This window comes from Crinia signifera, chromosome 3 (genome assembly GCF_055691185.1).
Source record: "Crinia signifera chromosome 3, ASM5569118v1, whole genome shotgun sequence".
In the NCBI taxonomy this organism is placed as follows: domain Eukaryota; kingdom Metazoa; phylum Chordata; class Amphibia; order Anura; family Myobatrachidae; genus Crinia; species Crinia signifera.
In genome coordinates this window covers 325737079-325749069 of record NC_139219.1, presented here as the reverse complement: position 1 = coordinate 325749069, position 11991 = coordinate 325737079, and the positions used below count along the sequence as shown (strand labels likewise).

General features: G+C 50.9%; 1 protein-coding gene across 1 annotated transcript in view; it reads left to right on the top strand.

Moving 5' to 3' along the window:
* The first annotated feature begins 1651 nt into the window (after positions 1–1651).
* Positions 1652–11991, top strand: part of ELP3 (elongator acetyltransferase complex subunit 3) — an 87642-nt gene continuing 77302 nt past the window's right edge. Inside the window, exons 1-2 of the mRNA XM_083178833.1 lie at positions 1652–1844; positions 6818–6917. Coding sequence (XP_083034959.1) covers positions 1823–1844; positions 6818–6917 — 122 coding nt within the window. The 5' untranslated portion in view covers positions 1652–1822. The remainder of the gene's footprint in view (positions 1845–6817; positions 6918–11991) is intronic.

Genomic DNA, 11991 nt, shown 5'->3' with positions numbered 1-11991 from the left:
CCACATCCGACCTGTTAATTGCAATTCCCAGTCATATTTCTCAGGTTCTCTCTGACTTACAGTTTTTCTGAGAGTATATTCCAAAAGCTGGGACTCTCCCCTTTCTGACGACACTAGCGTCTTGTCTCTATCCTGCCCAGAACCAGAGATATCAGCCTTCCAGCAGCCGGTCCCTGCTCCAGCTCCAAACGTCTGGTGTACAGTTTTATATTTTTGTCAATGGATTGTTCTGGCTCCTGATCTCTGATCCCCAAGTTCCCAGCACCTCCTGAAAGTTGGGACTCTAGGTTTTTATACTATTGAAGGCTAAGAAATCTATTTCCAGGTGGCGATATCTGCAGTCAAACAAGCTGCCCATCCACCGGAAAATGATGAATATTAAGCCCACTCCATTATTCAACCCTCCCCTGCGTATAAAACACCCCCTACCTCCCTGGAAGTCATTTACAAGGGACCCTTCATTCAGCTCAGTGCCCCCTTCCACACGTTAGTGTTCTCCCTCCCACCACCTGTGCAGTAAAGGAGTAATTAGCAGAAGTTACTGCTCCAGGTCCTACATGTTGAATGGGAGATAGAGCACCCCCTGCCTCCCGTGGGACATCAAAGCTGCTGCTGATAGCACCCCCCACCCCTAGGAGGGGAGAGTGGGTAAGGGCCTCAGTGCATTGCTTTGCCCAGGGGCCCACACTGCTGTTAAGATGGCCCTGATTACATCAAAAGTTTAAAAGTCTGGGCAAAGGGGTGGATTCAGAGAGGAGGAAGACCTGTGTGTATGCTCCGTGCGGACCTCTCCACTCTCCAGCAGCTGCGGCACTGAGTGTGGTCTACTGCACATTTGCAGGTCTCCGGGAAAATGGCGCCAGTGCCTTATTCTTGGCGACATGTCTACTGTGCTTGGGTAAATCTGGGTAAATGACTGCGCAGAGAAGGGGGGTAACTAAGTATTAAGGGCCAGGCCTCTCCACAGGCCCAGAAGTGCAGGGGATGCATAACCCGGTGTCCTCCTCCTGCCATGATCCCAGTGACCACAGCCCCCTCTGCAGGCAGCTCTTGCCATAACACCATAGTCCGCTAACAGTGTTACGTTATAAGGCAGGGAAGGTGTAACCTTCGGCCCTCCAGCTGTTGTTGAACTACACATCCCAGCATGTCCTGCAACAGTTTTAGAATGGCCAAATAGCAAAACTGTAGCATGGCATGCTGAGATGTGTAGTTCAATAACAGCTGGAGGGCCGAAAGTTCCCCACCACTGTTATAGAGGGTCGAAAGTCCATATGTCGCTATATTTTCGACAATAAGTCAACAAAAACAAAAGATCGACATGGAAATGGGCGACATGGACTGTTCTTCAGGGACTCCAAATGAGTGCCCCGCGCCCTCCTGCATGGCGCTCCGCGCACTGCATCGCCCACCAATCACAGTCCACATGGATGGTAACCTGTGAAAAACATTGCCATGACAACCTCTGCTTGTGTCAACCTTTTCTCTGTTGAATTTTTCAACTTAGACACTGTCGCCCTATCGACAGGAGACCTACAGTATAGTTAGGTATAGACAGAAGACGGGTATGAGCTGCTCCCTGTATACTGTGTGTGTAGCCCTGCTGCCAGTCACATAGCACACGTCACACACTGACACTGAGACACTGGTCTGCCTCTGCCCGCTTCGCCTTTCCCTGAGGCGTGTCCCCTGCCGGCCGCCGTTACCTCCCGCTTCGCTCCCGGCGCAGTATGAGCCTCTCCGCGCCCCGTACACACATGTCACTGCTGTTTATGTGACATCTCCGCTTCCTGCACGCCCGGCTCACCCGCTACACCCGAACATGAAGCCGCGGAAGAAACAGGGTGAGTGGTAATGACACCCGATAGCCCGAGCTGTTGCCGGTAGGGTCACAGTGTCCGGGTGTCAGTACTGCAGCCAGCAGCTGTGTGACCCGCACTACATTGTTGTCACTTCTATATGTACTATGTACACCCCCCCTGTACTGTACCTTATATATACTGTGTATGCACCCCCTGTACTGTACCTTATATATACTGTGTACACACCCCCTGCACTGTACCTTATATATACTGTGTACACCCCCCTGTACTGTACCTTATATATACTGTGTATGCACCCCCTGTACTGTACCTTATATATACTGTGTATGCACCCCCTGTACTGTACCTTATGTATACTGTGTATACACCCCCTGTACTGTACCTTATGTATACTGTGTATACACCCCCTGTACTGTACCTTATATATACTGTGTATACACCCCCTGTACTGTACCTTATATATACTGTGTACACCCCCTATGCCTTATATATACTGTGTACACCCCCCCTGTACTGTACCTTATATATACTGTGTACACCCCCCCTGTACTGTACCTTATATATACTGTGTATACACCCCCTGTACTGTACCTTATATATACTGTGTATACCCCCCCTGTACTGTACCTTATACTGTGTATGCACCCCCTGTACTGTACCTTATATATACTGTGTACACACCCCCTGCACTGTACCTTATATATACTGTGTACACCCCCTGTACTGTACCTTATATATACTGTGTATGCACCCCCTGTACTGTACCTTATGTATACTGTGTATACACCCCCTGTACTGTACCTTATATATACACTGTGTATACACCCCCTGTACTGTACCTTATATATACTGTGTACACCCCCTATGCCTTATATATACTGTGTACACCCCCCTGTACTGTACCTTATATATACTGTGTACACCCCCCCTGTACTGTACCTTATATATACTGTGTACACCCCCCCTGTACTGTACCTTATATATACTGTGTACACACCCCCTGTACTGTGCCTTAATATATACTGTATATACCCCCTGTACGGTTCCTTATATATACTGTGTACACACCCTGTACTGTACCTTTATATATACTGTGTATGCACCCCCTGTACTGTACCTTATATATACTGTGTACACCCCCTGTGCCTTATATATACTGTGTATACACCCACTGTACTGTACCTTATATATACTGTATACACCCCCTGTGCCTTATATATACTGTGTATACACCCCCTGTACTGTGCTTAATATATACTGTGTATACACACCATGTGCCATATATATACTGTGTACACACACCCTGTACTGTACCTTATATATACTGTGTACACACCCCCTGTACTGTACCTTATATATACTGTGTATACACCCCCTGTGCCATATATATACTGTGTATACATCCCCTGTACTGTGTGTTATATATACTGTGTATACACCCCCTGTACTGTACCTTATATATACTGTGTATACACCCCCTGTACTGTACCTTATATATACTGTGTATACACCCCCTGTACTGTACCTTATATATGCTGTGTATACACCCCCTGTACTGTACCTTATATATACTGTGTACACATCCCCTGTACTGTACCTTATATATACTGTGTACACCCCCTGTACTGTACCTTATATATACTGTGTATGCACCCCCTGTACTGTACCTTATATATACTGTGTATGCACCCCCTGTACTGTACCTTATGTATACTGTGTATACACCCCCTGTACTGTACCTTATATATACTGTGTATACACCCCCTGTGCCATATATATACTCTGTATACACCCCCTGTGCCACATATATACTGTGTATACACCCCATGTGCCATATATACTGTGTGTATACACCCCCTGTACTGTACCTTATATATACTGTGTATACATCCCCTGTACTGTACCTTATCTATACTGTGTACACACCACCCTGTACTGTACCTTATCTATACTGTGTATACACCCCCTGTGCCATATATATACTGTATATACATTCCCTGTACTGTACCTTACATATACTTTGTACACCCCCCTGTACTGTACCTTATATATACTGTGTATACACCCCCTGTGCCATATGTATACTGTATATACATTCCCTGTACTGTACCTTATATATACACTGTGTATACATTCCCTGTACTGTACCTTATAAATACACTGTGTATACATCCCCTGTACTGTACCTTATATATACTGTGTATACATCCCCTGTACTGTACCTTATATATACTGTGTATACATCCCCTGTACTGTACCTTATATATACTGTATATACATCCCCTGTACTGTACCTTATATATACTGTGTATACACCCCCTGTACTGTACCTTATATATACTGTGTATACACCCCCTGTGCCATATATACTGTGTATACACCCCCTGTACTGTACCTTATATATACTGTATATACATCCCCTGTACTGTACCTTATATATACTGTATATACACCCCCTGTACTGTACCTTATATATACTGTGTATACATCCCCTGTACTGTACCTTATATATACTGTGTACACCCCCCCCCTGTACTGTACCTTATCTATACTGTGTATACACCCCCTGTACTGTACCTTATCTATACTGTGTATACACCCCCTGTACTGTACCTTATATATACTGTGTATACACCCCCTGTGCCATATATACTGTGTATACACCCCCTGTACTGTACCTTATATATACTGTATATACATCCCCTGTACTGTACCTTATATATACTGTATATACACCCCCTGTACTGTACCTTATATATACTGTGTATACATCCCCTGTACTGTACCTTATATATACTGTGTACACCCCCACCTGTACTGTACCTTATCTATACTGTGTATACACCCCCTGTACTGTACCTTATCTATACTGTGTATACACCCCCTGTACGGTACCTTATCTATACTGTGTATACACCCCCTGTACGGTACCTTATCTATACTGTGTATACACCCCCTGTACTGTACCTTATCTATACTGTGTATACACCCCCTGTACTGTACCTTATCTATACTGTGTATACACCCCCTGTACTGTACCTTATCTATACTGTGTATACACCCCCTGTACTGTACCTTATATATACTGTGTATACACCCCCTGTACTGTACCTTATATATACTGTGTATACACCCCCTGTACTGTACCTTATATATACTGTGTACACCCCCTGTACTGTACCTTATATATACTGTGTACACCCCCTGTACTGTACCTTATATATACTGTGTATGCACCCCCTGTACTGTACCTTATATATACTGTGTATACATCCCCTGTACTGTACCTTATAAATACTGTGTATGCACCCCCTGTACTGTACCTTATATATACTGTGTATACATCCCCTGTACTGTACCTTATATATACTGTGTACACACCACCCTGTACTGTACCTTATATATACTGTGTATGCACCCCCTGTACTGTACCTTATATATACTGTGTATGCACCCCCTGTACTGTACCTTATATATACTGTGTATACATCCCCTGTACTGTACCTTATATATACTGTGTATACACCCCCTGTACTGTACCTTATATATACTGTGTATACACCCCCTGTACTGTACCTTATATATACTGTGTATACACCCCCTGTACTGTACCTTATATATACTGTGTACACATCCCCTGTACTGTACCTTATATATACTGTGTACACCCCCTGTACTGTACCTTATATATACTGTGTACACCCCCTGTACTGTACCTTATATATACTGTGTATGCACCCCCTGTACTGTACCTTATATATACTGTGTATGCATCCCCTGTACTGTACCTTATATATACTGTGTATGCACCCCCTGTACTGTACCTTATATATACTGTGTACACACCCCCTGTACTGTACCTTATATATACTGTGTATGCACCTCCTGTACTGTACCACTGGCGCACCCTTTCCTTACAGTGGCATGCCCAGACATTTCTGGGGAGACCCCGCTCCTGCAACGCCTATAAGGGTCCATTACATGAAAACATCACTTTTCACAACTGTTGAGAATTCCATAAGCAGAAACGTTTGCCCTTCCGTCATACGGGCCTTAAGACAAGTGTGCTACATGCACCACCCTGTACATTATGGGCGTGATTCTGGTTGAATAGGTTACCCTGTGGACCGCATGGGGGACCGTTTTTGCATAGTACTGTGCATAGTTATTTACGCGCATGTGCAGCCGCTGTTTGCGAGCGACCACGGCATTCACAAACAGAAGTCTGGGCGGCAGGCCGGGGGGATACGCTCAGCGTTTTATGGGCGTTCCCATGAAACCACTGGGCGTTCCCATGGATATTTTCCGATGGTGCTGGGGGCGGGCAGCTGATGTCAGCTGTCCGTCCGCTTCCCACACAGGGGTGTCTCAGATCTGCGAACGCTGTAGACCATCGAAAGATTTCTCCCCCACACCCAAGGCTGCAAATGGATGATTGTACAAACCATCCGTTTGCAGCAGTGCTAGGGGCGGGCGGTGTCTGGGGGACCAGAATAAGGGCCTATTAACTGTATACGCTCCCTTCATACATTAGGGTGAGAAGGCTGAATCTGGGTCACTCTTGGGGTTGAGCTCAGAACTAACAGACATGCTGGGCTGCCCCCACTCCCCTCACTGTGACACGCTTGGCATCTATACAACGGCGGTGAGCACTATACTGCAGTGTGTCCCGTGGGTGCAGAGTGAAGAGGGCAGGCTTCACATGGCCCCCGCACGCCGTCCCTCGTATGAATATCGGTGCCTGCAGAATTGCACCGTCTATACCAGTATGCTGTAGTGTGATGGCGGATAGCAGCCCATGGAGAATAGCAGCAGCAGCGGCCTTGTCATGGGAGGGTTTTTAATCAGAGGCAGTTCTGAGCCTGTCAGGGCTCCTATAAGGTACAGAGGGACAAACACACACTTTTCATGTGGTATTATATGTATATATGGGGGATAGCAATACTGTTATATTGCTGCTGGCTTATTGCATTCTCTTATTCTGTCTTCCCCAGGGGACCTCAGCAAGGCTGAGCTGATGATGATGACCATTGCTGATGTCATTACGCAACTTCTAGAGGCCCATGAGCAAGGGAAAGATGTCAACCTTAACAAGTAAGTGTCCCTGAGGAGCATGCCTTCGCCAGGAGAGGGCAGCGCGTCTCAGCATGCTGTGACCAGGAGAGGGCAGCGCGTCTCAGCATGCTGTGACCAGGAGAGGGCAGCGCGTCTCAGCATGCTGTGACCAGGAGAGGGCAGTGCGTCTGGGCGTGCTGTGACCAGGAGAGGGCAGTGCGTCTGGGCGTGCTGTGACCAGGAGAGGGCAGTGCGTCTGGGCGTGCTGTGACCAGGAGAGGGCAGCGCGTCTGGGCGTGCTGTGACCAGGAGAGGGCAGCGTGTCTTGGCGCGCCGTGACCAGGAGAGGGCAGCGTGTCTTGGCGCGCCGCAACCAGGAGAGGGCAGCGCGTCTTGGCGCGCCGCAACCAGGAGAGGGCAGCGCGTCTGGACGCGCCGCAACCAGGAGAGGGCAGCGCGTCTGGGCACGCCGCGACCAGGAGAGGGCAGCGCGTCTGGGCGCGCTGCGACCAGGAGAGGGCAGCGCGTCTGGGCCTCTCTCTGTATATCAGTAGCACATACAGCACCTGCCCTTCTCAGTGTCACTGCTCTCACCAGTACCATACATCCACCAGTTCATGTATATTACCAGCAGATGGCGCCAGAGGTTTTTTTGAGCGGTTTTCAGAGTGTTCCATTAGATTACAGCTGTAGATATTGCTAGGTACGTGGGGCCTGAGTGTGTGCGCTGCTAAAATCATGTCACCATATGCCTAATTATCATATATGTATACCTTTTACCTTTCACACCCCCCCCCCCCCCATCTGCTCATTATTATTGCACCCTCACCTGAAAAAATAAAGCTTTACAGTCAAATCTGCCGTAACAAGGAGACCACCTGTGTGATATTGTGCCGTCACCCTGGTGCTGCCAATCCAGCTATGACCCAGCGAGGTCTGACCTCCAGAAGTACTGTGCAGGTATCCTGTGGTATCTGCAGCAGCAGGTGCTGTGAGGTGTGGCCACGTTCCTCCACATGCCACACTGAGATCTGGGGGGTGGGGGGCCAAACCAGCACCTTGCTCTCTCCACCATGTCCCACCAACCATTCCTGAGCAACGTCTGCAGTGTGGCTGGGCGCATTATCCTGCCGAGAGAGGCCACTGCCATGCAGGGGTGCACTGAGTCTGCTGTACAGCCGGGCGCAATATCCAGCTGAGAGGCTGCTGCCATGCAGGGGTGCGCTGGGTCTGCAGTGTGGCCGGGCGCATTATCCAGCTGAGAGAGGCTGCTGCCATGCAGGGGTGCGCTGGGTCTGCAGTGTGGCCGGGCGCATTATCCAGCTGAGAGAGGCCGCTGCCATCAGGAAATGCCGCTGCCATGCAGGGGTGCGCTGGGTCTGCAGCAATGTATAGGTAGGGGCTATGTGTCGCAGTAACATGCACATGACAGTTGCCTAGCGTTCGCATGAACCGCTGGGTGTTCCCATATGCTAATAGGGCTGCCCAGCTCCTCACTCCCCACTTCGCCCCCACCCGCTGTGTTGGGTGCTTGAATCCGGCGAATAGAATGTTCGCGTGGGTGCACGCAATCTGCGTATGCACATACGCACTGACAAAACATCGGTCCCGTGCGAACGCAGGCAAAACTGCGAACGGACCTGAATGAGGCCCATGATGTAAAAGAGAAGGTGATTCATCAGAGCGGGCCACCTGCTTCCAGTGCTCTTTGTTCCCATTCTAAGGCTCACATGCCCATTGGAGGTGGGCACCCGTCAGTGGCTATCCGCCATCATGCTGCGATGGTATGCGTGTCCTGACACCTCTATCACAGCCGGCATGGGCATTCTGTAGCAGTTTGAGCTTCCCCATGCTATGCCCCCCAATCACCTGTTGTCGTGGGCCACGTGTGCTAGTCACTAACCGCTGCACACAGGGAACGCTCCACTACACCTGCTATGTTTGGATTGCAGCGACCCAGCCTGGGCAGTATAACATAGGGAACGGTCACCCTGCTGCTGGTGGGACGGATTCAGGGGCAGACGTACAAAGCCATGGGGACGGATAATACCGGCCAATCGGCTCACAACTGCCATTTTTTTCAAACACTGGGGCAGATGTATTAAGCCTTAACAAGAGATAAATGCCAGGGTGATAAATGTCCAGCCAATCACCTGCTAACTGCCACGTTACAGGCTGTGTTTGAAAAAAGTCAGTGAGGAGCTGATTGGCTGGACGTTTATCTCTCCTTATCACCCTCGCATTTATCTTTTTGTTAAGGCTTAATACATCTGCCCCAATGATGGTAACATGACAGCTAGGGGCTTGCACTTTCTCTCCATCCACTCTATCTCTACAGCTTAGTACAACTCCCCAACAGTGTTACCCATGTTATCCCCAATTGTAGGCTCATTGGGTACATGGACCTAAATGTGTATATCCGCCCATATGCCGACTTGTGCGCATAATCCACCAAGTGGGAGAAACCTGGTCCACAGCAGCACAGAGTATATAGGGAGATGAGTGATGTGTCAGTGAGGACAGGGCTGCATGTGACAGGGGCAGTGACATGATGTGAGGAGGAGAATGGGGGCAGCAGGAAGCCACAGACTGAGAGTTATATAGTGGGAGGAGCAGGGTCCCCAGCAGCACAGAGTATATCAGGAGATGAGGGATGTGACAGGGGCAGTGATATGATGTGAGGAGGGGAATGGAGGCAGCAGGAAGCCACAGACTGAGAGTTATATAGTGAGAGGAGCAGGGTACCCAGCAGCACAGAGTATATCAGGAGATGAGGGATGTGTCAGTGAGGACAGGGCTGCATGTGACGGGCAGTGACATGATGTGAGGCAGCAGGAAGCCACAGACTGAGAGTTATATAGTGAAGGAGCAGGGTCCTCAACAGCACAGAGTATATCAGGAGATGAGTGATCTATTAGAAAATCTAGGGTAAAAAAGGTGTTGTAACCAATAGCAACTAATTTGCATACACGCCTGACTTTTTCTTTTTAAACTACTAGAATAACTTGATTTTGACCAATATTAATATAGCTCCAAGCCGTGGTTAACTGAGCCCCAATTTCAAGTCTTTCTGCTTCTGGGATGTGTTGCATATCGCAGCCACATTTGTTCCAAACATAACTGTGGATGCTGCCGCGATATTTCCTCAGTGTCCTGTGAATCCCACCTGGGTGCATGCATGGCATTCTCTGTGTCCCGCGAACCTCCGGCCTCTCCCATGACGTTCTCTCCATGTCCCGTGAATGCCCCCATCGGCCGCTCCCATGACGTTCTCTCCATGTCCCGTGAATCCCCCCATCGGCCGCTCCCATGACGTTCTCTCCGTGTCCCGCTCCCATGACGTTCTCTCCATGTCCCGTGAATCCCCCCATCGGCCGCTCCCATGACGTTCTCTCCATGTCCCGTGAATGCCCCCATCGGCCGCTCCCATGACGTTCTCTCCATGTCCCGTGAATCCCCCCATCGGCCGCTCCTATGACGTTCTGTCCGTGTCCCGTGAATCCCCCCATCGGCCGCTCCTATGACGTTCTCTCCGTGTCCCGTGAATCCCCCCATCGGCCGCTCCCACGACATTCTCTCCATGTCCCGTGAATGCCCCCATCGGCCGCTCCCATGACGTTCTCTCCGTGTCCAGTGAATCCCCCCATCGGCCGCTCCCATGACGTTCTCTCCGTGTCCCGTGAATCCCCCCATCGGCCGCTCCCATGACGTCCTCTCCGTGTCCCGTGAATCCCCCCATCGGCCGCTCCCATGACGTTCTCTCCGTGTCCCGTGAATCCCCCCCATCGGCCGCTCCCATGACGTTCTCTCCATGTCCCGTGAATGCCCCCATCGGCCGCTCCCATGACGTTCTCTCCGTGTCCCGCTCCCATGACGTTCTCTCCATGTCCCGTGAATCCCCCCATCGGCCGCTCCCATGACGTTCTCTCCATGTCCCGTGAATCCCCCCATCGGCCGCTCCCATGACGTTCTCTCCGTGTCCCGCTCCCATGACGTTCTCTCCATGTCCCGTGAATCCCCCCATCGGCCGCTCCCATGACGTTCTCTCCGTGTCCCGCTCCCATGACGTTCTCTCCATGTCCCGTGAATCCCCCCATCGGCCGCTCCCATGACGTTCTCTCCATGTCCCGTGAATCCCCCCATCGGCCGCTCCCATGACGTTCTCTCCATGTCCCGTGAATCCCCCCATCGGCCGCTCCCATGACGTTCTCTCCATGTCCCGTGAATCCCCCCATCGGCCGCTCCCATGACGTTCTCTCCGTGTCCCGTGAATCCCCCCATCGGCCGCTCCCATGACGTTCTCTCCGTGTCCCGGGAATCCCCCCATCGGCCGCTCCCATGACGTTCTCTTCATGTCCCGTGAATCCCCCCTTCGGCCGCTCCCATGACGTTCTCTCCATGTCCCGTGAATCCCCCCCCCCATCGGCCGCTCCCATGACGTTCTCTCCATGTCCCGTGAATCCCCCCATCGGCCGCTCCCATGACGTTCTCTCCGTGTCCCGTGAATCCACCCATCGGCCGCTCCCATGACGTTCTCTCCGTGTCCCGTGAATCCACCCATCGGCCGCTCAAATGATGTTCTCTCCGTGTCCCGTGAATCCCCCCATCGGCCGCTCCCATGACGTTCTCTCCGTGTCCTGTGAATCCACCCATTGGCCACTCCCATGACGTTCTCTCCGTGTCCCGTGAATCCCCCCATCGGCCGCTCCCATGACGTTCTCTCCGTGTCCCGTGAATCCCCCCATCGGCCGCTCAAATGATGTTCTCTCCGTGTCCCGTGAATCCCCCCATCGGCCGCTCCCATGACGTTCTCTCCATGTCCTGTGAATCCCCCCCATCGGCCGCTCCCATGATGTTCTCTCCGTGTCCCGTGAATCCCCCCATCGGCCGCTCCCATGACGTTCTCTCCATGTCCTGTGAATCCCCCCCATCGGCCGCTCCCATGATGTTCTCTCCGTGTCCCGTGAATCCCCCCATCGGCCGCTCCCATGACGTTCTCTCCATGTCCCGTGAATCCCCCCCCCCCATCGGCCGCTCCCATGACGTTCTCTCCATGTCCCGTGAATCCCCCCATCGGCCGCTCCCATGACGTTCTCTCCGTGTCCCGTGAATC